General features: G+C 44.4%; 1 protein-coding gene across 10 annotated transcripts in view; it reads left to right on the top strand.

The window, feature by feature from the left end:
• The window catches only part of sycp3 (synaptonemal complex protein 3), a 140,877-nt gene that overhangs the window by 69,175 nt on the left and 45,405 nt on the right, over window positions 1–26,297 (top strand). For 9 of the 10 annotated variants that reach the window (XM_068056932.1, XM_068056927.1, XM_068056926.1 and 6 more), the window contains 2 exons: window positions 20,869–20,903; window positions 23,915–24,032. The exons of the other annotated variant lie outside the window; for it this stretch is intronic. In XM_068056932.1, the coding sequence (XP_067913033.1) occupies window positions 20,869–20,903; window positions 23,915–24,032 (153 nt within the window). The remainder of the gene's footprint in view (window positions 1–20,868; window positions 20,904–23,914; window positions 24,033–26,297) is intronic. 10 annotated transcript variants of the gene reach the window in all.

The following is a 26,297-nucleotide window of genomic DNA, read 5'->3' as shown; positions in this document are numbered from 1 at the left end:
CACTAAGATAAAATCAAAATACTGCGGATGCTGGAAATCTGAAATAAAAACAAGAAATGCTGGAACCACTCAGCAGGTCTGGCAGCATCTGTGGAAAGAGAAGCAGAGTTAACGTTTCGTGTCAGTGACCCTTCATCGGAAGGGTTCCAATGAAGGGTCACTGATCCGAAACGTTAACTCTGCTTCTCTTTCCACAGATGCTGCCAGACCTGCTGAGTGGTTCCAGCATTTCTTGTTTTTATTCCTTATAAGTCACTGTTTAGGTGAAGAATGATTTACAGAACTTGCCATTTCCTGCTAAACTGAGATTACTGCCCAGTTCATCCCTTAAATGACGTAAAACAGATATATCTAAAAAGATAGCCTAATTGTTTTGTTTGGCGTCCCTTTATCAGAATGTTCTGACTAGCGTCTTCACCTAAAATCTGTCAGTCCTCTTTTCAGATGCTGACTGACTGCTCTGTACTTTTTCTGTTTTTATTTGAGTTGCATTTAAAAAAAAAAATCTGTTTGGTATTTAATTCTGTATTCCTGAAGTAACAAAATTATTTCTCGCTACTTTCTGTGATCAGCCTTTCTTCTGCTCTCAGTTCTTCTCATTATAATTTTAATTATCTTCAACTGGTATCTTATTGCAGTAATTCTGCTTGACTAAGTTATTTTTGACTTCCTTGTTCAGCCACTCTCGGCTCAGTTTTACTCATCACCACAAATTTTAAAAAAGTTATGAAAAATCATAAATGTTCTACTTTCATTTCTCCCTAGATCTCTTCTCATTTGCTGAATTTGCTGTGAAATATCATGAGGAATATCCTGTGGCAATGTTAGAGAAATAACATTTTGGGTGTTGATGCTTGGTGAAATAAAGGGTCTCTCTGCAAATCAATTAATCTGTCTCATTGGATGTCCCAGCACCGCAGTGTATTTTCTGGTTAGAAATGTCAGGATTAGAAAGTTCCGACTATTGCACTTGGTTTAACTCCTGTTGCCAAATGAGGTTTGCACTGAAATGAGAGCAGAAAGTGCTGGAAATACACGGCAGGTCTGGCAGCATCTGTGGAGAGAGAAACAGAGTTAACGTTTCAGGTGTGTGACCTTTCATCAGAACTGGCAAAAGTTAGAAATGTGAAAGTCTTTGAGCAACTGAAGGGGGGGAGGGGGGAAAGAAGAACTAAAGGGAAGGTGTGTGATAGAGCAGAGGGCAGGAGAGATTAAATGACAAAGATGTCAGGGATAAAAGGCAAAGAGAGTGGTAATAGTTGTAGTAAAATACAAAGCATTTGTCCAGAGAGAGTGTAAATGGCAGAATAATGAACAGCTGTGTCCGAATTCAAAAACATGAAAAACAAGTTTAAGACTAGCGCATGGTTAAAAATAAATAATAAAGTAGAATAATAATAAATAAATAATAATGGGGCTCATGGTCTGATATTATTGAACTCGAGGAATCTGGAAGATGAGGTGCTGTTCCTCGAGCTTGTGTTGAGCTTCACTGGAACTCTGCAGTAGGCAGAGGTGAGAAATATGGGCGTGAGAGCAGGGTGGTGAATTAAAGTTGCAAGCAACTGGAAGCTCAGGGTCATGCTTGTGGACTGAGCGGAGGTGTTTCGTAAACATCTGTTCTGATGATGCAGCCTTGCACAACAGGGCTTCTGATATGTTTTCCATTTTCCTCAACCAAGGTTGACAGGGCCTTCGACCATGCCCACACCATTTCCCGCACTTCTGCTCTCACCCCTTCCCCTCACTCCCAGAACTGCAACAGGGTTCCCTTGTCCTCAGTTTGCACCCACCAGCTTCCTCATCCAAAGGATCATCCACTGTCATTTCTGCCATCTCCAGCGTGATGCCACCACCAAATACAGATTCTCCTCCCCTCGCCTGTTGGCATTCCAAGGGGACCGTTCCCTCTGTGACACCCTGGTCCACTCCTCCATCACCCCTGACACCTCGCCCCTTCCCACAGCACCGTTCCATGCAATTGTAGGAGGTGTAATATATGCCTTTTTACCTCCTCTCACCATCCAAGGCCCCAAACACTCCTTCCAGGTGAAGCAGCGATGGTAGTTCTTTCAATTTAGTATACTGTATTCGCTGCTCACAGTGTGGTCGCTTCTACATTGGGGAGACCAAATGCAGATTGGGTGACCGTTTTGTGGAACATCTCCTCTCAGTGTGCAAGCATGACCCTGAGCTTCTGGTTTCTTGCCATTTTAATTCACCACCCAGCTCTCACTCCCACATTTCTGTCTTGAGCCTGCTCCAGTGAAGCTCAACGCAAGCTTGAGGAACAGCAACTCATCTTCTGATTAGGCACTCTACAGTCTTCTGAACTCAATATTGAGTTCAATAATTTCAGACCATGAGCCCCATTTAAAAAAAAAAATATTTTATTCTATTTTGTTATTTGTTTTTTAACCATGTGCTAGTCTTAAACTTGTTTGTCATGTTTATGCTTTCGGACAGAGCTGTTGATTATTCTGCCTTTGGCACTATCTCTGGACAAATGCTTTGTCATTTACTACAACTGCTTAGCACTCCATTTGACTTTTGTTCATGACGTCTTCTTGTCACTTAATCTCTTCTGCCCTCCGTCCTATCACAGACCTACCCTTTTGTTCTTCTATTCCCCCCTCCCCCCTTTCACTTGCTCAAAGACTGTTACATTTCTAACCTTTGTCAGTTCAGATGAAGGGTCACAGACCTGAAATGTTAATTATCTGTTTCTCTCTCCACAGATGCTGCCAGCCTGCTGTATATTTCCAGCACTTTCTGGTCACATTTCAGAGTTCCAGCAACCACAGTATTTTGCTCTTATTTGAGGTTTGCACTGAGACTGGCAAAAGACTACCAAGAAAAAAATACTAAAGAAAATATTTCTGTACTGAAACCTTTTGCAGAGGAAAACTGAAATTTAGAAACCCAGTTGTACATGGAAAATATGACACTTGGGAAACAGTCCTATAGAACTCAGTCACAGTTTGTAATTTATGAGACAAGCCTCATTCATGTGACAAATACTGTATCCTGCTTCTATCGAGTGTTTCTACCTCCTGCTCAAATGACCTGTATCTGGAGTAGTGCACTGAACTATTTGATAAGGAAGTACGTATCTCAAGTTGAAGGATGTACACTTTCAGACTTTCTATCTGATTGTAAATTTATTTATATTTTTATCTGTGTTCTTTTATATATATATATATATATATATATATATATATATGAGCCCAGTGCATAGAATTAGAGTCATGGAATCATTACAGCACAGAAGGAGGCCATTTGCACATCGGTCCATGCCAGCTCTCTATAGAGCAATCTAATCTGTCCCATTCCCCTGCTCTATCCCCGTAGCCCCATAAATTTATTTTCCTCAAGTGCCCAATTTCCTTTTGAAAATATTCATCTTCGCTTCCACCACCTTTGTCGGCATCAGGTTCCAGGTCATTATTACTCGCTGCATAAAACAGTTCTTCCTCACATGCCCCCCTGCATCTCTTGGTCAAAACGTTAAATCTGTGTACCCTAGTCTTTATAGCATGAGCTAATGGGAACAGCTTTTTTTTGTCTACCTTATCCAAACCTGTCATAATCTTGTACACCTCTTTCAAATCTCCCCTCAATCTTTTTTGCTCTAAGGAGAACAACCCCAGCTTCTCCAACCAACCTTGTAGTTAAAATCCCTCATCCTGGCACTATTCTGGTAAATCTCCTCTGTCCCCTCACAAGGACCCTCACATCCTTCCTAAAGTGTGATGACCAGACCAGAGCTTTATAAAGGTTCAATGAAACTTCTCTGCTTTTGTACTCAGTATGTTTATGATGTGAAAGATCCCATTTGCTTTGCCAACTACTCTCTCAGTATGTCCTGCCATTTTGAAAGATCTATGCACATGAACCCCCAGGTCCTTCAGCCCCTGCGCACTCTTTAGAAATACGCCATTTAGTCTGTATTCCCTCTCCTTATCCCTTCTGCCAAAATGCATCACCTTACACTTCTCTGTATTAAGTTCCATCTGCCACTTGTCTGTCCAATCTGCTAGCCTATCTATGTCTATTACATAGAATGTACAGCACAGAAACAGGTCATTTGGTCCAATCAGTCCCTGCTGCCATTTATGCTGCACTCAAACCTCCACTGATTCTTACTCCACCCAACTAACTCTATCATCACAACAGAAAATACTGGAAGTACTCAGCAGGTCTGGCAGCATCTGTGAAGAGAGAAATAGAGTTAACGGGCTGGATTTTAAGGAGCCCTCAACATCAAGATCTGGGGGTGGGGGGTGGTGGTGGTGCCTGAAGATGGCCCCGGATGAGGCCCGCCGCGGACCTGGACGCCGCAGGGCCTGGCCCGATCCTCCTGGCGGTGGCAGGGCGCTGTGACGTTCCCCTCCCCACACCACCCGCCCCCGCTGCTTGGTGGCGGGACCACAATCACCATATGCAAATTAATAAAATTAATAGATTTGCATGTACTTACTCTTAATCTTGATGGCCCACTTCGATCTTCGGCCTAGCGGCCAGCGCTTGCGCGCCTTCGGATTCCAGAGAAACGAGGCACCAAACTGGGGGATGGGGCGGGGGTGAAACGGGGTCAAATAAATGTTATGGGTGTAGGGGATGGTGACAAGGGTTAAACTTTATGCAGTTTTGGGGGGGGGAGGGTGGGGAAGTCAGATGTTACATTACAGGTAAGTGTTTTGGTGGGGGGAAGGGTAAATAGTTAATTGTTATTGGAGGTAGGGAGAGGGGCAAAAGAAATATATTTATTTAACTTTATTCAATCTGTCTTTAAATATTTAAATAAGCCAATTGGGCTGAAAGCCCTTTAAATTGGCGTCAGCGCCTGTGCATAGGCAGCTGATGCCATTGCCATGGGCAGACAGCCCGCATCCTCCACGTGATTGGGGGGGAGGGTGGTCCGCCTCGGCTATTTAAATGAGTCACCGTGCTTCAGATTGCGGTGGCTCTCTGGAATGCGGCCCGCACGGGTGGGCCGCCATTTTGATCATAAAATCCAGCCCAACATTTCAGGTCGATAATCTTTCATCAGAACTTGGAAAAGTTAGAGATGTAATAGGTTTTAAACAAGTGAAAAGGAGGAATGTGGGAAAAAGAACAAAAGGGCAGGCCTGGGAGTGATTAAATGACGAAAGGGTTGTTAGTGCAAGGCCAACGTGTACAACAATTTCAGATTGTAACCTCTGCTTCCATTTTGTTTCCTTTTTCTTTTGGTTTGTTTTTTTTCTCTTCTGTTTCTCTCCTTTTGCTTCCGGACAGCAGCTATTCTTCCATTCACACCTCCTCTAAACACATCTTTTTGTGTCTTTACTTGTCCCATTTCTACTTTGTTTGGCCTTCCACCATCAACCCTTTTGTCGTTTAATCTCTCCTGCCTCTCACCCTATCTCAGGCCTTCCCTTTTGTTCTTTGTCCACCCTTCCCCCTTTTATTTGCCTAAAACCCATTACACCTTTAACGTTTCCCAGTTCTGATGAAAGCTCTTTAATCTGAAACGTTAACTCTGTTTCTCTCTCCAGAGATGCTGCCGGACCTGCTGAGTATTTCCAGCATTTTATTTTTTATTTTCAGATTTCTAGCATCCACAGTATTTTGCTTTTCTGTCCCTCTATTATCTTTTCCCTCAGGCTTATCTAGCCTCCCCTTAAATGCTTCTATGCTATTTGCCTCAACTACTCCCTGCGATAGTGAGTTCTACATTCTCATCTGGGTAAAGAAGTTTTCTTCTGTATTCCTTATTTAATTTCTTGGTGACAATCTTATATTGATGGTCTCTAGTTTTGTTCTTCCCCACAAGTGGAGGTATGTTCATGGTGTCTATCAAAACGTTTCATAATCTTAAGGACCTCTATTAGGTCACTCCTTAGCCTTCTGTTTTCAAAAGAAAAGAACCCCAGACTATTCATCTTTACTGATAGATTTAACCTCGCAATTCAAGTTTGACCTCGCAGTTTTGGTATCATCCTTGTAAATCTTCTTGCACCCTCTCCAGTGCCTCTATATCCTTTATTATAATATGGCAACAAGAACTGTAACAATACTTCAAGTGTGGTCTAAACAAGGTTCAATACAAATTTAGCATAACTTCTCTACTTTCCAATTCTCCCCTCTGGAAATAAACTCGAGTGTTTGCTTTTTTTAATGGCCTTAATAACCTCTGTCACTACCTTCAGATTTATGTATTTGTACTCCCAGATTCCTATGCTACTTTACCCCATTTAGAGTCTTATTTTCCAAGTAATAGATGGCCTCCTTATTTTCCTTATCAAAATGTAATAACTTACATTTTCTGTGTAATATTTCTGTGTTGAAATATTTTTTGCCACTTATATGGCCATTCTGCAAGTTAATTAATGTCTTTTTGTCATTTGTTGCATTCCTCCTCAGTATTGACAACCCTTCCCCAATTTGGTGCCATCTGAAAATGTAGGAATTGTGGCTGCAAAATTCATTCGCCTCAGTGCTACACAGATGTATGTGAAGATTTGAAGTGTGGCAGCCAATGCAGCATAAGGTGACTGGAGTGGCACACACAGGTGCACTCCCTTTGTGTGCCCAAAAAGGTTGAAAAAGCGAGATCATGACGTCAGGCTGATGCAACACACGTGTACTAGAATTGGCTGACGAATGTGGAGGGATCGCCTTCCTTATTCACTCCTGAAATGACAAGCATTAGGAAGCAAGGTGGGCTCTGTTCTGGGGCCATTTAAAGGACCACTCAACAAGCTGCAGCTGAGGTGCTGTTGACTTGTGCTCAGGCAAAGTTAGTGGAAGCACTGGTGAGTTGCTGGAGGAATTTGAAAGTTTATGCTGACCATGGAAAGGCAGAAAATAACAATTTTTTGCCTAAGTATGGGGGGAGTCGTTGCGGTGCCACTTGCTCTGCAACATGAGCAGGAACTTTAGAAGAGGAGGCAGAGAGGGGAACCTTTGTAAGGAGGGAGGAAAAGGAGGGCTCTCCTTAGAAAGCCCTGCGCACAAAGGGTCTTCTGGGAACACGAGTCCTACGTTGGGATGAGCCAGGAGCAGTGCCTCAGATGACGGAATTGTGTCACCTCATTCGTGAAGACCTGGAGCCTCAAACCAGTGCAAGGACGGCCCTCCCTCCCAGTGCCGGTGAAGATCACCATCACCCTTTTGTGTTTCACAACGGTTCCTTCCAGGTGGAAGCTGACAACATTATCAATTTGCCCTCCACAGAAGTATCCAGGATGTGACAGAGGAGCTCTACAGGAGGAGAGAGAACTTCAGCCTCTTCTCCCAGAGGAGGGAAGACCAGGAAGCATGCATGTGGCTCGGTGGACCCCCATGTCAATGGGGAGCGATACCACAATCGCAAGGGCTACCACTCTGACAATGTGCAGTTGATGTGTGACCACCCCAAGAAATTCTTCTCGGTGAATACCTGCTATCCTGGCAGCACCTACGATGATTTCATCCAGCGATTGTTAGCAATTCCAACCATCTTTGGGCCTCCAAGACAGATAACAGTGAAAGTTTGTTGCGGATAATCTCTCCAGGCAAGACTTAACCAATTAAAGCAACTGGATACTTGTTTAATATGTCCAGAAAGTTTATTGAGAGTAAAACTATACTTAACAATTAAAAATAGAATTATACTTAACAAACTTGGGAATATAACTTTACAGCTCTCGCAGGTGCAGTTCCTGGTCGAGTATTGGTTGCAGAGTTATGCGGTCCTCTCTTTTCGATTTTGATCCCTTGTCAGCGGAGAACATGGCTAATGATCTGTGCTTCTAACGTCTGAGGTCTTCTATTGTCTCTGCACAATGAAATTTTACAAGACCCTTGCTTTTAACACCTGGCCATCACACCACCAGAGTCAGGCTCTTATTTAATAATTGGCTCCAGCTGTTGCTTAGTAGATTTAATTAGTTCTTAGTTACGTCTTCCTCTAATGGCCACCTGGCCTCAGAATCTCAGACCTGAATACAAGGGAGTAGTTTTACACTGCCTCTTAATCTGATTTTATACAGCCTTTCTAATCATTAAAGCCAGACTCTCAAAGACAACAATGTACTATCCCATGAGCTTTAATGGGATCCAAACGGTCCCATTGTTTAAACACATTTAGCTGAAACTATACGCTTTCTCACACAGGCACAGAAACTTACAACAATTACATTTATCAAGCTTAAATGCAAACCCACTCTTTCTAAAACAATTATTGATTCATTAATTATAACTCAATCAGGGTTCATTGCTTTTGCAATCATCTGTTTCATGACGGGTAACTATTTATTAGTTAATACAGGATACAAAATGGCTTCTTTGGTCATGTGTTAAGATTAAAATGGCTTCCTTGACCTTGTTAATTATTACAATGGATACAGTATAAAAATGGTCAGGTTAAACTAAAATCTAACTGCCCGAATCTACCTATAACAGGATGGCTGCTGGATGATAAGGGATACCCCCTCCAGAGGGAGACTGCAGGTTCCCTTGAAGGACACTCTTGGGCGACAATGGGCTTTTAGGGCCTAGCTTCAAGACTGCAGTATCTTAGCATGGGTGACAACAGTCTGGTCTGGCTGGCTGTGAGGGAACAGCAAGAGCACTTGCAGAGTGGCAGTGGTAGAAATACAAATTCTGCCCTCCTAAGAGTGAAAAGCGGGTTTGAGCTCTCTGGGGTAACACCTCAGCGATCCTCGTAATCACAGATTGCTGGACTGCTGTGAGAGCCTGCATGTCCCTTTGAGCACTGAGATCCGCATCAACAGGGGCAACTGCCTGTGCCTGGATGCAGCAGTCTGAGACTGGATGGCAGCAGCCAGGGGTCTCATGACCTCTGAGCTTCCACTGCAGCACTGATACATCAGGAGGCCTCAGCCTGTGCTGCAGTGAAAACTGAGACAGCAGACACACCATCATGGGCCAGTCTGGCAATGCTGCCATGGAGATGCCCACCACTTCCACAGTGGAAAGAATGGCTGCAAGCTCTGCGTGTTGCCCTGTGCCATGGCAGAGTCACTTTTAGTGACTGAAGGCTGTCTGGCAGGCCTGCCAGTGCACCAAGAATCTCAGTGTTGATGTTCATCAGAATTGTCCTATAGTCTGCCCCAACAAAGCCCTCATCTGAGTCCCCTTCAGCAGAACTGGTGTGTGACCTCGCTCTCCAGGGAATTCGCATGCAAGCTGTCCTGGCCTGATTTACAGCCCACTTGTGCCTGGAGACTCACTGCAGATACGACTCTAAACTAGTCTCTAATGTTCGGGCAATGCCTGTATGTACACTGGTGGCTGCAAGTGTTAGGTCGAGTGACAGTGCATCTTCCACAGAGCTTTCTTCCATTCGTCCTTCCATTTGAGGCTGCATGGGCTGAGCAGCCAGGAGTTCTTGGCTTTCTGAAAATACAAAAGGGAAGGGTCGGGATGAGGGAAGGGGATAAGGAGGAAATCAAAAGGTTCACTGTCCTCCATCAGTAATTTTTATTTCATTGCACCTTTCAGGATGAGGTTGAGGAATGAGTGGACAAGGTGCATAAGGCAGCACTGGATGCCACTAGCTTTGTTGCACTGGCGCCCATGATCGTCAGGACCATCTGTTCAAGGGCGCTGAGGACATGGATCCTTGATTGTCTTCCACCCATCATCTGCCTCTGCTGCCTGTTGTGGGAGACCTCTCCCACAAGAGTGAGAGGGAAGAATGCCAGTCACTACAAGCTGAATTCTCGTGGGTGGGAACGGAAGTGGATGGGGCCCAAAAACACCAGTTTCCTGGTGCTGCCCACGTACCGGCTACCATGCCAGTTTCCTGGTGCTGGCCATGTATTGGCTAGGATGCCAGTTTCCTGATGCTGGCCATATATTGGCTAGCATGCCAGTTTCCAGGTGCTGGCCATGTATTGGCTAGCATGCCAGTTTCCTGGTTTTGGCCATGTATTGGCTAGCATGCCAGTTTCCTGGTGCTGACCATGTATTGGCTAGCATGCCAGTTTTCTGGTGCTGGCCATGTTCACCACCCAATCCCTGATTAAGGCTAATGAAGGTAGTTGAGGAGCTCATTAAGAGCTTATTAATGGGGGACGTTGAGATTTTCGCATGTTCAGATGGGCTGCACGAGGCAGACCAGGTGAAGGGTGGGGGGTACACACTGGGGAGCCAGTCACGGGAATTACCTCAGCCCCATAAAATGGTGCAGAGGGGGTCTCGACCATTGACAAACAGGTGCCCTTGGCGCTGTGCAGTTGGCGGGAGAGTAGGGAGTAAGCGCTCGGGCAGCACTGGTGGTCGTTGCCCTCCTGGCATCATGGGGGACATAAGAACGGGGGCAAGGCTGCCAAGCACAATTGGATGGCCATCTGACCATAAGGAAAGCAGCAGCTGGCAATGGAGGCATGGCTGTCAGATTTTGGGCCCAGTAGCGATGAGAGGCAGCACCCTCCTCAGGAAGTGTGGAATGCGGGGGGATCAGGAGTGCAGCTGAGAAGGACAGGGAGCTGAAAGGATATGGAGCCTATACCCTCAGGATCTACTGCCAAAGATAGAGCTATCTTGACGTGATCAAGACACACTGTCGCAGGAGACTGACTCCAGGCAGATGGTCATACCTGCGCCCTCATCGCCGAAGACCTCACCTCGCACCACTGCTCTCTATGCCCTGCCAGTAGTTGTCAAAGTCACACTGGCTTTGAAGTCCTTCGCTTCTGGTGCCTTCCAAGGATCAGCTACAGACCTTGGTGGCATCTTACAGACGGCTTTACACCACTGCATCTTGCAGGTCACTGATCCCCTATTTCCCAGGACTGGACAGTACATTCAGTTCATGACAGATGCTACCTTGCAGGAACCGAGGGCAGTGGGTTTCGCTGCCATCACTGGATTGCCCCATGTGCAGGGTATCATTTATTGCATCCATATGACGGTCCACTCTAATTCATCAACAGGAAGTGTCATGCAGACCCCCACCTGCCAAGAATGAGGCCTATTTGTCATATAAACATTGATTTTAAACTGTTGCTGGAGCGAGGAAATGACTTGTTAAACAGATCAGCCATGGCTGGAAAAAACATTTACATACTAACAGACAGTGCTTGTGGAGACAGAGGACCATTCCCTGACATATTCAACCCACAATGTACTTTGATCATCAGACATTGAAGGTGAGGAAGCTCACATTCCAAGATGACTGCTAAGATGGCCAAATCCACAAATAGACATGGTCAAACTAGCCAGTCACATGACTAACCTGCTGGGCAACCGGAGTTTTTTTGAATTGTACAAACAGCTTGAGAGAGAAAGACTGATTGCTCCTGGACTGAGAAGACCTCCTGTCTGCTCCCATCTCTTTCTCACAGAACTCCATATCCACTGAAGACACGTGAACCTCAAGAGAGAAAAGTCTCCTTCATCGAACAAGAAGAACAATAAGAAGAATACTGGGCCGCAACAAACAACAAGACTTACCTACAATCAAGGACTCTACAGCGAGCTCTAAGAACAGTAACCAAAGCCATCTTCAGATTTGCCTCAAACATTTCCACTTTATTTCTTATCTTTTCCGAATTTATCTGCATGTGTGTATCGCGTGTGCATGCTAGCGTGGGGGAGTCACGTATCCGTAGGTGTGAACCGAGTTAGAGTTTAAGTTTAATAAAGTTCAACCTTTCTTCTTTAAACCTAAGAAAACCTGTTTGGCTGGTTTCTTTGCCTTATAATTGGAAAGCAGTGAATAAGGATTCACCAAGGGAGGAGCTAAAATTAAACCCTGTTACGGTAAGACCAGGTGAAGGCTGAGAGGGATCCTTAGACCCCTTTCTCACCTGGTCGGAACAGAAATTTGGGGGCTACCGTCCTGGATTTTACCCACAGACAAACCGAGAGAAATTGGAAGTGGGAAGCCAAATTATTCCCAATCAAAAAAGAGCAAGATTTCAATACAGGTTTTCTTGTGGTTGTGTGTGCTTGAATAGTAATATGTCTGCAACTGAAGCTAATAGCTCCCTAAGCCAGGGTGAAGTAACTTGGGATAAGTTAAAAGCACTGTCTATGGAGGAGTTGAGAAAAATGGCTGATCAGTGTGGGATCACTGGCCGTGCCATGGCTAGAAAGTCTGAACTCCGAAGACAAGTGGCTAACCATTTTTCCCTTGAATCTGAAGAAGCAGAAATAGGGTTAGAAGTAGACTTTGACAGGGTATTGTAGCAAAGATACAATTGGGACAGAGGAAACTTGAATTTGAGGAAGGGGAAAAAGAGAGGAGAAAGAAAGAGAGAGACAGGAGAGGGAGAAAGAAAAACCCTTCCAGCAGGAACATGAAGAAAATGAAAGGCAGGAGAGGGAGAGAGAAAGAACATTCCAGAAGGAATGCGAAGAGAGAGAGAGAGCTGAGGTGGCTTGAGTTAACTAGGGGCAACAGAGTAACCCCAGTGAAAGCATGGCCAGTATGGAGGAGTGTAATTCAGGGCTGGGTACAGAATTGTTAAAACAATATCAACTAATCCCAAAATTAAATGAGGGAGAGCTAGAAGCATTTTTTGTGTCTTTTGAGAAACTGGCAAGGCAGCTAAAACTTGGCCTCTTTTATTACAAAGCAAGCTAACCGGAAAAGCCCATGAAGTTTATTCCCTGTTGCCAGATGAGAGTTCATCAAATTATGAACTGACAAAAAATGCTATCCTCAGGGCATATGAATTAGTACCTGATGCCTATCACCAAAAGTTTAGAACCGTCAAGAAGCAAGTTGATCAAACTTATCTGGAGTTTGAAAGATGTAAGCAGCTGGCTTTTGATCAGTGGCTGGGGGCTTTTAAAGTACAGCTCAGCTCTGAGAATTGCAGAGAAGTAATTTTGTTAGAGGAATTTAAACACTCTCTATAAAGACACATGTAGAGGAGCAGCGGGTTCAGAAAGCCCAACAAGTGACCGTTCTGGCCGATGAGTTTGCTTTAATTTATAAGTCGGTTTTCCAGGGGAGAACCTTTCCTAGTCACCCTCACAAATCCAAAAAGGACAAAGTATGGGAAGGTGATAGGAGCCCAAGCAGTCCTGGGAGAGAAAGAAAAGCAGGAGACACAGGGGGCCCTCCACTAGCAAAAAAGGAAGGTGCTGTGAGCAGGAGTGAGACCCAGAGACCAATGTGCTTCCATTGTAATAAAGCAGGGCATTTAAAAGCTGACTGCTGGAAAGTAAAGGGAAAACCTGTAGGGTTGATCAGGGCACACCCGCTCACTGAAGACGGGACCCTGATGCAAAGCACAGCAGAACAAGCTGTGGCTTTAACTGCAGTAAGAGTGCAACCCAGGAAACGTATTACTGCAAGTGCCGGAAAACTTAATAGGATTCCTGAAGGTTATCAGGGTTTTGGGTCTGAAGAGAAAGTAACCCCATACCCCTCGAGTGGGGCCAGCAAGCCCATAGCAATTCTCAGGGACACAGGGGCCACCTAGATCCCTTTTACTGAGAAAAGGCCTGACCTTTTCCCCAGAGAGTGCAGTGAACACCAGAATGGTGGTGAATGGTATTGGAGGGCAGCGTATGCCTGTATCTGTACATCGGGTGCACCTGGAGTGCGACCTAGTTTCGGGACCGGTGACTGTAGGGATTGTCCCTAGTTTGCCTGTGGTCGGGGTTTACCTCCTCGGTAATGATCTGGCAGGGGTGAAGGTGGTAGCCACCCCCGCTCCCCCCCCCCCCCCACTGCCAGTAGTGAAAGAAAGACCGCAGGAAGTCAGGGAGACAGGACAGAAGCAGGAGATAGACCCCTCCAGTTTCCCTGAATATGTAGTGGATCAATTCATGATCAAACCAGCTCCCCCAGAAGACACTGTATTGGCACTGCAGGCAGATGACCAGATCTGTCTGACTGAGACTTTGGAAAGTTAGGAGACCCAGGGAATGAATTAAATGGATTTTTTCTAGCTGAGGCTTGGCGAGCTGACCCAGTATTACGAGAGTTAGCACAGGCTGCCCAGTCTGAAAGTGAAGCAGAGGGAGCCCCTGATTGCTACTACTTAAAGAATGAGGTACTGATGAGGAAATGGAGTTCTCCTCACAGACCTGAGAGCAAGGAGTGGACAGTAGTTCACCAGTTAGTGGTGCTGCAGAGGTACCGGGGAGAAATATTAAGAAGGACCCACAAGACTACAGTGGCTGTACATGCCGGTATACGAAAGACCAAAGCCCGCATAAGACAGCAGTTTGATTGGCTAAAACTCCACAAAGATGTGATGGAGTACTGCAGGAGTTGTCACAAGTGCCAGGTTGAGGGGATACCCCAGCCTACAGTGAAACCTGCACCTCTAAGTCCTGTACCAGTGTTAGGAGGACCCTCTAGCCGAGGGCTGGTGAACTGTAAGGGACCCCCGCTGAGTAGAAAAGGGAACAGGCTGGCACAAGGCTGGCAAAAGTTTAGAAATAGAAGGCAAAAAAGCGACCAAATGGGCAGGTTAAAGGAAGTCCGGGAGGAATACAGGATGAAAACCCCTACTGTTCGGTCAGCCAACCCCGAAAAATTTGAAAAATTAGACCCCATATGTAAATGCAGACACGAGAAACATCCCACCAGAGTTGCTAACAGCATTTACAGGAACCTGCAGAGACAAAGAAAGATCTCCAGGGGGCGGAGAAACACTGAGGATGATGCCTCATCTAGTCGAAATGCCACAGGGGCGTGCAGGAGAGTCTGTACGAATACCTGCAGGCAGGAGTGTCCCAGAAGACAAAGGGGAGATTAGCAAAGAATCCTCCCCCACTGTCAGAAAATAAGAGAACCACCCATCCCCCTAAAGTCAAAAGCCTTTGTGTGACTCAGCAAAGCACTGAAAGAGAGTTCAGGATAGACCCGCCCACTACTGACTCTCCTGAGAAAAAAAAATTCAAATTTAGGGCTAATTAAATCTAACTCTCCCCCGCTCTCTTTGCAGACCTCAACAGGAACAAAAACCCTAGGCAGTCATGGAAATGGGCAAACTGAAGAAAAACTTCCCCAAAGAACCGCATGTTTATTGGGATGTCAAAAAGGGGGTAGTTAAAGCAGCACTGGCACCAAGAAAAGACAGGCAGTAATACGTTTTAGGATTTATGAATGAATGTGAATAAATGAGAGAGAGGAGGCACATGCTTTTTTCCTGTATCATATTTTCTCTCTCAACCCTTTTTAACGAAATGCACTTTTCTCAAATCGCATTTCATTCCGCTGGGTGTGGAGATGTCATGCAGACCCCACTGCCAAGAATGAGGCCTATCAATTTTGTCATATAAACATTGATTTGAAACTGTTTCTGGAGCACAGAAATGACTTGTTAAACAGTTCAGCCATGGCTGGAAAAGACATTTACATACTAACAAGACAGTGCTTGTGGAGACAAAGGACCATTCCCTGACACATTCAACCCACAATGGACTTTGATCACCAGACATTGAAGGTGAGGAAGCACACATTCCAAGATGACTGCTAAGATGGCCGAATCCACAAACGGATGTCGTCAAACCAGCTAGTCACGTGACTGGGCAACCGGAGTTTTTTTGAATTGTACAAACATCTTGTGAAAGACTGGTTGCTCCTGGACTGAGAAGACCTCTCCTGTCTGCTCCCATCTCTTTCTCACAGAATTCCATATCCACTGAAGTCACGTGACCCTCCTACATCGAACAAAGTTTAAGAAGAATACTGGGCCCCAACGAAAAGCAAGACCTACCTACAATCAAGGACTCTACAGCGAGCTCTAAGAACAGTAACCAAAACCATCTTCAGATATTGCCTCAAACTTTTCCGCTTTATTTCTTCTGCTCTTTTCTATCTCTCTCTGCATGTGTGTATCGCTTGTGCATGCTAGCGTGGGCGTGTTGCATATCCGTAAGCATTAACCGAATTAGAGTTTCAGTTTAATCAAGTTCAACCTTTCTTCTTTAAACCTAAGAAAACCTGTTCCTTTGCCTTATAATTGGAAAGCAGTGAACAAGGATTCACCAAGGGAGGAGCTCAAAACACCATGTGTTTAAAATTAAACCCTGTTACGATAACACTAGGTGACGGCTGAGAGGGAACCCTAGACCCCTTTCTCACCTGGTCGTATTTGAAGGGATTCCACTCTCAATATACTGCTAGTCTGCAACCACAGCAAAAGCTTCCTGCATGTGTGAGCTTGCTTTCCTGGCAGCTTCCATGACTCCTTCATCGTCCACCAATCTAGGCTGCCGACGGTTTTTACTCCAACCCCCAGTGTGCGTGGATGGATCCTAGGGGACAAGGGCCCTTGAAGAAATGGCTACTCACCCCTCTACGAGAGCCTTGGAGAGAGGCACAGAGACACTACAACTAATGAGTAGTCTTTTGGGCATCGTAAGATGCAGTTCCGATGCCTGGACCAATTGGGTGGCGCCTTGCAGTACACTCCTGCAAGGGTGTCACTCATTGTTGTGGTGTGTTCTGCCCTTCATAAATGGCCTTTGAAAGTGGTGTGGACCTTGAGGATGGTGAGGCCTTTGAAGGTGACAGCTCATCAGAGGAAAAGGAGGAGCAAGAGCTGGGAGAGGAGGAGGAAGAGGATTTTGATGGTAAGGATGCAGAACACCAAAGTGCTCCAGCTGCAGAGGGAGGTGGCTGGGCACAGCGTAGGCCACCAACGTCTCGTCAGGATGCCATGAATGTTAGGAATCATCTGATTCAGGAACGTTTCAACTGAGTCCCTCTGACCCAGGATGAAAGGCATGGTATGGAACTCAGTCTGAGGTACCTGTGCTAACATATTCATTGAAAATGCAGCCTGGAACATCTAAACTCTTAACACCAATGAAGGAAGCACATCTGCCCAGGGGTTTTGCCGTCACTGTGAGGAACCCTCAATCTCCTTCACCACCTCATAGCTCTTTTCTTGTCCCATCATCCACAAAAGGAAGTGTCACTTGTGTCTTTATGTGTCATTGTTTTCATAATGCTCAGAAAGGAAAACAGTGGAGAGTTACAGCAAGAAAATACTCCAGTGACCCACTCAGTGCTCCACGTGACATGGTGCACCCACTGTGGCCTTGGAGGAAGTGGAGGTGCCTGTGGGGGTTATCTTCAGAGGCTTCTGCACCTGAATCATTGCTGGGGCAGCCCTGCTGCACAGAGGCTCCCACTGTCAAGGAGGCTGAGGATGATGAAGGCACGCCTTGAGGGGTGGCATCCTCATCCTCCTTGGTGACAGCCTCAGCCCTTGGCAGGCACTCCGGATGGGGAGCACCAGCTGGGGTGCAACTGACATTCTCTCCTGACTGACCCAGGCTACTCAGTGTGGCATGCATCCTGTGGACGTCAGTGTGCAGTTCCTGCATGCATTTCAAGTGCTGCTGTATATTGCTCTTCATGAGGTTGGGACACTGTCAATGGAGGAGCTCATGCACTCATAGTCCTGAGCCATTGTGGTGCACATCAGCTGGATGGACTCCTCCATTCTCAGCCCATGACCGCATACTATGTCTCCTCCCTCCTCCGAAGGAGACTGTCCACAGCTGCCTTTGTCTCTGACACTTCTTCCTGCATACCAGTGCCATGTTCCTTACCCAGTGCCACCCTATCTAAAGCCATGCAGGAACCACTGAGGTGAGAGCATCTGTTCTGGTGAGTGGTGTGCTTCTTGGTTCCTTGTTGATCATCTTGGGCCACTGAGGGAGAGGGAGAAGGTCTTGTGGGGTGGATTTTTGCATCTGAGGGCGACACAAAAGGTCATGAGAGGTAGCTTTCAAAAGCAGAAGGCTCTGCAGTGCTGAGGCTTCCTATTGCAACTTGTTTGCACCCCCTTAATGAGCTCATTGCCCTCTGTCATCACCATCTCCACCATGAGTGCCCATTTCACCAGAGCCAACTTCCTCCTGATCCACAATCCTGGCTATTTCAATCACTGGATCCTCCATTGCCATGATCATCTGAAAGTATGGTACGCCTCCACCTGTTTTGGCCCTCTCCTGGGCATTATGTGCCCGATTCTCCTGCAAGGACAAAAGAGAACGTGATAAGGCACTGCTGGCCTCTATGGCCAATGGCATCTACCCCTATTCATTGGAAGCTGTATGGTTCAGTGCTGGCAGGTCCTCTGAAGCACTATGGCTCTGAGCCATTCTGAGGGGTCAGTAAGTACCGTGGTCACACACTGCTCCCATGTTCAGGAGCAGCTTGTGCCCTGAGGCTCCTCAACTGGTGTGTCTGCTGGAGGATGAATACCCAGAGGCCTGTTCTGAGGGTTGGGATTAGCACTTACCTTGCCAGAGTGCATTAGGTCATTGAACCTTTTCCTGCACTGGATCCAGCTCCCCCTCATGATGCTTCAGCTGCTGACTGTGGCAGCGATTTCTACTCATGCCTCTTTGGTCTGTGTGTGTGAACCCATCTTGCTACCCTCTGGGAAGTGGTCCTCCCTCTTCTCTTTCATAGCCTCCAGGTCGGCGTCCAAAAAATGAGGGGCTGTCCTGCCCTAGGTTCCAGGCCTCCAGCTCTCCTGAGACGTCATTGATATGGGAAATCCAGCCTGAGGTTCACTGTGACTCTTGAATGTTGACTTTCAGCACTTAAACCGCGGCCACAGTAATTGGGCCCACACTTGAGTTAGCCTGCCTCCGTTCCCATTTCTGTGACTGTTAGTTGGTTGCCAAACCCGTCTCCATATCAATTAATGGGTCGCCCATTGGAAACTTGGGGCACATTTCTGTTTCCCCCCGGGGACCGGTTCAGGAACAATCCCGACTTCTGTTTCATGCCCCCGACGTGAAAATCCAGCCCCTATGTGTCACTGTGTTTGGGTGATGAGCCTGCCATAGCTCTACAGCTGGAGGCAGTGAGAGGTGTGTCTGATCTGGCAGGATTGGAAGGGTGTGGGTGAGATGTAGTATAAGGATGTTAGGGATGAGTCCTGAGTGTCAGGGAGTGCTGCTAGGTGAGTGATGAGGACGTGGTGTATTCAGCAGTGTAAGAGATGGGTGGTGTGGTGAGTGCGAAATGTGATATGTAGATGTATTCACTCACCTTGACCACCTGAGTGAGGTAATTAAACTTTGTGGCACTGTTGCCATGTCCGTGGCGCCACGCACTGAGCATTCACGACATTTGCCACATGCTTTCACTCCCTTCGCAGGATTAGTCTGGAGGCCTTCCTGCCCCCGCCCCTGTTGGAAACATGGTCTCCAGGGCAGCATCTTCTTCCCTTGCTGTGCTGTTGCTTTTCCCTGAATGGCAAAAAACAATTATCCAGCAGTCTGCAGTGCATTTCTGCAACTTCCTTTTTATAAGAACTGCACCTTTAAAAAGGGAGGGCTGCCTGGAGCATGTGGTTTCTGAACAACTACTCGGCCCCCTGGAGTATGCAGAGGATGTCTGCACTGAAATGGAGAATGGGGCTGCGTGAGAGCCACTGAGGTCCACACAACAATCCTGGAAATGAGGTGGGTAGATCAACTTTGTGTCTTACCCGCCTTGTTTATAATGGGCGCGGCAAGTCGCGAACCATGGCCCCTGTGCGCAAATGTTGAAATTAATTTCCCAGTCTGTGTTTTTGATTCCAAAGTCTAAGTCGTTAATATAAATTGTAGTAACAGTGGTCCCAGCACTTATCCTTGTGGGACCTCAGTTTCCACCTTCTGCCATTCTGAACTGTTTCCCTTTACCCCTACTTTCTGTTTTCTATCTCGCAGCTATCTAGCGATTCTTTCTGCTACTTAACTCTGCATGCTCTGACCTTAATCTATTATGAGGCACCTTATCGAAGGCCTTTTAGAAATCTAGATAAATTACATCTACTGCATTATCCTTGAATACACTCTCTGTTATCTCTTCAAAGAATTCCATAAGGTTGGTCAAGCAAGATTTTCCTTTTGAAATCTATGCTGACTGTTCATTATTATATTTTTGGTTTCTAAATGTTCTTCTATTTTCTCCTTTAGTTAGGATTCTATTATTTTTCCTACCGCTGACTGGTCTGTAGTTCCCTGGAATGTTCTATGTCCCTTCTTAAATATAGATATTATGTTGTTTTACATCAGTCCTTTGGCATTAAAACATTTTTAAATGAATTAATAAATATGTGTACTAGTGCTTCTGCTATATTTTCTCTAGATTCTTTTAAAATGCGCGGATGCAATCCATCTGGGCCAGTGGTTTTATCCGCTTGAGTTTGATTAGTTTATTTAATATTTCTCATCTTTTTATTTTAAATGTGATTATATCATTTCTAGTCTCGTCTTCTGATGTCATGTCCATCTGATCTGTCTCCCTGGTAAATACTGAAGCAAAATAATTGTTTAATATCACTGCCATTTCACTATCACTACCTGTGATTTTATCCTGTCCATCACTTAGTGGCCCTATTTCCATCCCAACTTTTGTTTCTTTATTTATGTGCCATAGAATATTTTACTATTTTGTTTCTGTTTCTTGATAATTTAGTTTCATAGTTCCTCTTTGCCTTCCTTTTTTTTTACGTCTTTCCCAATCGCTTTGTGTGCTCCCTTGTTTTGCTCTCCCCTGCGGTCTGTGTGCTTAATGTATGCCTCTTTCCATACCCTCAATTTTCCACTTGTGTCTTTATTTATCCATGGTGTCTATTAGTGTTTAGTTCGTTCTTGGTTTTTAGTGGAATATATTTTTCCTGGGCTCTGTTGAACATTGTTTTATAAGTTTCCCATTAGTGTTCCATATCATTGTTTGCTAATATTGTTGTCCAGATACATTCAGAGTTCTCCCACCTGCCTGAAAAGACTCACAGGTAGCTTTTCTTTAATCCCATAAACAAATCTGAGCATACAATCTATAGAAACTGCTGTTAACTGATGTTAGATCTGAATATTCTCTGCGACCATTAGATGGCCAGTGCAAGTGAAAAGACATGGATTAATTACTCTTATCTGTGTTTGTAGTGGTGATGTGGCCACCATGCTTGAACGGTTTGGAGGTGAGTGTTTTTATTTTATGTTAGAATGTTCTAGCAAAAACTCCTATTATATAACATAATCTTTAATAAGTATTTGGTAAAAACAGAAAATGCTGGAAATACTCAGCAGGTCAGGTAGCATCTGTGGAAAGAGAAACAGAGTTAGCGTTTCAGGTCGATGACCTTTCATCAGACCTGAAATGCTAACTCTTTTTCTCTCTCCACAGATGCTACCTGACCTGCTGAGTATTTCCATAATTTTCTGTTTTTATTTCAGATTTCCAGCATCCACAGTATTTTGCTTTTTTTAAATAAATATGTTTTGGGTATAAATGGAGGAACAGAAGTGTGGTCATGTATAAAATTAAAATCAGCCAATTCAAAAGAATTGTTTGAGTCATTGCAGTTGGACATTAAAGAGGGAATCACAGCATTTCCCTTGTAAAAAATAAAAGGAATTATGATTGGTTTAATATCTTTTTAATACTATTTTTTATTTTTGCAGCCCAGGAACAGACACCATACGCTTGTCAGAAATAACAAGTGATTGTATTTCATTCAGATGGTGCAAAACAAGAACTCTCAGTATTCGCAGAATGCCTATTAATACGTGTATTAAAGCAGCTGTTCTAGAACAGAGCCAGGGTTTAACATGTATCAAATGCTAGACCCACAACGGATTCTATAATTTTCCTTCCTAACACCACCCAACTTTCTTCCGCATCCCCAAGCACCACAGAAACATCTTGGAAGGGGAAATAAACCCAGAACAACTTAAGGAAGTGAGTGTCCTAATGAACGCACCCATCACATCATCCTGATTGCATCAAGAAAAATGCATAAATCTGTAGTGAGGCTAAATCAATTTCAATCTTGTGATCTTTTCCAAGTTATATTCTAAGAACCACAATATTGAAGTGGGTGTATAAGGAACTTTGAGAATTTAAACAGGAATGAGAAGAGCCCAATCCTTCCTCAGACAGAGAACAGTCTATCCTGTGAAGTAAAAGTTCAAGTCAGTTAGCCATCGCCACCATTCAATCCTGGACAGCTGTGCCCCACATCCAGTAGCCCAGGAACAATCTTGCCCTGTGGAATACTTAATAATTTGTTTTTTTAACTTTCATTATGTTCTTAACCAGTTATCTTGTTCATTTATAAAAGAGTTCATTGATACATCAGCTTTTGCTGGGAATCTTTTCCAACTATCCATTATGTTAGAAAAAATATTTCTAATCTCCAAGTCTTCCCTTATCTTCACATCATCTATCCTATTTATCATCTTAAACATCTGGGTCTAGTATAAAATCTAACTAGCTGGTAGTTCATTTAACAGGGGCAGGAGATCTGAACTTGCAGCCCACATTCCAACTATTAATTTTTTTTATTTTTGTTTTTAAAATTTATTTAGAGATACAGCACTGAAACAGGCCCTTCGGCCCACCGAGTCTGTACCGACCATCAACCACCCATTTATACTAATCCTACACTAATCCCATATTCCTATCACATCCCCACCTGTCCCTATATTCTCCTACCACCTACCTATACTAGGGGCAATTTATAATGGCCAATTTACCTATCAACCTGCAAGTCTTTTGGTGGTGGGAGGAAACCGGAATACCCGGTGAAAACCCACGCTGACACAGGGAGAACTTGCAAACTTCACACAGGTAGTACCCAGAACTGAACCCGGGTCGCTGGAGCTGTGAGGCTGCAGTGCTAACCACTGTGTGGCCTGGAACCATTTTGGGGTGTCTCCTGGAGATGTCACTCCATTTAGGAGACTGGAGGCGTGGAGATTCAGTACAATAGGCTTGAGATATTATGAGCTTTGTTTTAAATATTGGTGATTGTTTTATATCTGCTGTTTGTCAATAAGGCCATGAAACCAAAAGTACTCTCCCTAGGGTCAAGAGTGTCTGATCTTTTTTCCTTCACTTACATTATAAGGTAGATACAGTCACAAGTAAGGTTGAAATGAATGTTTTCATTAAATTGCATATGTCTCCTAGTGCCGATACTAACGGTTCAAAGTGTTTTAGGATTTATCTATCAGTGAGGAAACAGCATCGCAAACACACATTTCAAAATTCCAGGCCCATTCAATTCAGCAAGTAAGGAACATAAGCTAAGTTACCAGTGCTTGCAGACCACTATGGCTCAGAACTACAGTTTAGCCCTCATGTCCCTAGATTCTCCTCCTTTAAGGGCTGGACATATCCTTGCTTACCAATGCATCAGTGTCCATTTGAAAGCATGGTGCGCAAAATTATGCATGAGCTATCGAATATAAAAGCCAAGAAATACATCGAAAATATTGAGGCTTTAGAGAGACTACAGTGCAGGTTCAACAGGATGCTGCCTGGAATAAGGAAATACAAATAGAAAGAAAGGCTTTAAAAGTTGGATTTCTTTTTAATTTGAACAACGCAGGTTATGGTGAGATAATCAAAGTGTTTTAACTGATGAATGGATTGGACAGTGTAGATGGAAGCTGACTGTTTCCAGTAATTGAGGGGTCTAGAATAATGAGCCACAGACACAAGAATAATTGTAAGAGATTTAAAACTGAGAGCAGGAAAATCTTCTTTACTGAGTTGTGAGGTTGTGGAATTCATTTCCAGGGTTAGTTGTTCCCTTAGAAACTATGTCAACATTCAGAGACAGATGGATAAAGAATAGGGATATGAAAACAGAGCAGATAAACGTGATTAGAATTGTTTACTCATCTGGAATATAAATGGCGACATGGCCTGGTTGGGCCTAAAAGTCTGTCTCTGTGTTCTATGTATGGAAGGTTCCCTACTGTTTCTCTAAACTGGGTAATGAACTGGGAAATAAGGAGTACGAAATCAAGTGGTCTTATCCCTGGCTGTGAAATGAGCAGAAGCTGAGATTGAAAGGTGACTCAAAAAAATGGAGGCATTGTTGGGGACTTTCATCTAGGAGTTCAACACTAAGGGGTTAAAGTGTAATAGCAAACAGGTTGATTTTGCAAGTCTTCTCAATCCTTGTTAATTCCTGTGCAGCTGATATTAATAAGGCTATCATGGCTAAGAAGAAACGACTGGAAGTATATACCAAATCTTCATTAAAGACCAGCAACCAAAAGATAGAGCAAGTTTGGAAAGTTCAGCAAGAAGAAAGGTAATGCAGAGAAAATTTATTTCAGTACCTGCTAGATTATTCTTCAAATTTATATAAAATGTGCTAATGCATGTGAAATGTGACATCGAGAAACGAATTGGCCCACATTGCTTGTTGATGACATTCATGTTAAGGACCTATTCTGTTCTGGGATTATGGGGGCATATCCTGCAGTTTTTAATGTTCTACCTCTCAGTTCTGATCTGAAAGGGACTCTAACCAAGTCAGAATTTTCTACAATTCAGCACGATGTACTGTGTTTTCTACCAGATACTTGTGTTGGATGTTTTAGTCAGCTAGATATCGAACGTGCATACCAATTCATCGTGTTTAACAGTCTCCAACCCAAACTATTAAGAAATCCACATAAGCAAAGTTTCTGTTTTCTTCCTATGGAATTCCCAGACTTGCCTTGTAAGACCATACCTGAATTCAAAGAACTTGGTGCAGGTGGGAAATAGCCTCTGCTTCCTGCCCCAGCGTAAGGATACTGTTGGGAGTTAACTGTATAACCAAATACTGTTTACCAGCACAGAACACTGGTAAGCTGTCCAGTGAGCTAGGGCCACCTTATCTATTAGAACACTGACCAACAGGTTTACCTGGAACAGAGTGGGAGAATCCTATCTCCAGTGATGAATGTACCCCTCCAGGTTGCATCAGCGAACTAGTCAGGCTAGGTCAACCAATACTGCATGTCAGCTGTGTTTAATTATATGCAGGTGGAGCACATTAATTGGGGTTTCACTTGAGCACATGTAAAGAGACTCTTACTGAAACCATTATTACAGCCAGGTGTTAAGGGGTGTGGGTGGTTCCCACCAGTTCACCTCCCAACTGACCACAGCAAGTATTTTTGTCACTAGGGTTTTAACCCCTTGTGTTTTATTTGTCAAATAGACATACAGTGACAGGTATTCTTGTTGGTTTAAAACAGAAGATTAACTATTTATTGAACAATATTTATTCTCAAAATGATTGCAACCGCACCCACGCACGCATTCACTCACATGCGCACGCACACACACACCCACACACACACAAGAATAGCTAGATAGAGAGGAAAAGGGTAAGTGGTTTAAAGTGAGATAGGTGTTCAGGGTTCACGGTAAACCTGTTGAATCTTCTTGGAGGACATTTTCTCTTTTAAAGTTGCAGGCCTGGATGCTTGTAGTTCCTGGTGGTGGAGACTTCAGTCTGGAAGCATTGGTAACTTTCAGTTCTCTGCTGCAGCAGGTTTAAGTTTGGAAGTCACAACAGGGCTTCTAATTTGTTTTTTTCTGGATCCCTCACAGCTCTTGGCTGGGCAGGCTTTTTGTGATGTTGTGATCTCTGCCCTCTCCCCAGAGAGCTACTTTTTAAGGTAAAAATCTCTCACATGTTGCCTCTGTTAGGAGACGCAGGGCCCCCTCCCCATGGTGACCAACAGTGGACCAGGATGTGGCTATTTCACAGCTTTATTTCAGAAGAACCCGTTCAATTCAGAATGTCTCTTGATGCTTTCAGGATGTGTGTAATTGACATCTCTTATCTTGGAATGTATCCTTTTTTCCTTAACAGACAGTGAGACAATTTGAATATACAAGCCCAGTCGGCTCAACCTTTGGCAGCCATTTTGCAGCACATTGTCCACTTTTTAAAAAGAAGTCAAATTTTTTATAACTTTTCAGTTTGGTTCTGTATCTTCATTGTTGCACTTCAAGTGAGCATGACACTATGGTGTGGTTGAGTGAGGATATATATGCTTGTAATGATTCACCCTGTAAATAAATGTAATATTGGCTTCAGTATCATACTTCATCAACTGGCTTTCCGGATTAGAACACTGTTTGACACAGATTAACTCGGTTGCCATCTCTTGTCACTAGGCATGGCATCTTGAAGCCAAGGCAACTCCAGAGTTTTTTCCCCTCTTTCCACTCCTCCAACAAAAAAAGGACAGTCACAAATCAGTGATTTGAGGAGGAGTTTTTTCATGCAGAGGACAGTGGGGGTTTAGAACTCATTGCCTGAAAGGGTAGTATGCACAGAAACCCTCATCACATTTTAAAATGTACTTGGATAATGCACATGAAGTGCTGTAACCTATAGGGCTATGGAACAAGAGCTGGAAAGTAGGAAAAGGCTGGATAGCTCTTTTGACACAGGAAGGATGGACTGAATGGCCTTCTTCTGTGTTGTAAAATTTCTATGTTTCCTTCATCTGGTCAGCAGTACACCCTCCTAAATGTGAAGTGTCATTGAGTCATTACGGCACAGAAGGAG

The sequence above is a fragment of the Heterodontus francisci genome, chromosome 25 (genome assembly GCF_036365525.1).
Source record: "Heterodontus francisci isolate sHetFra1 chromosome 25, sHetFra1.hap1, whole genome shotgun sequence".
Classification (NCBI taxonomy): domain Eukaryota; kingdom Metazoa; phylum Chordata; class Chondrichthyes; order Heterodontiformes; family Heterodontidae; genus Heterodontus; species Heterodontus francisci.
This window is presented reverse-complemented; position numbering and strand designations above follow the sequence as displayed.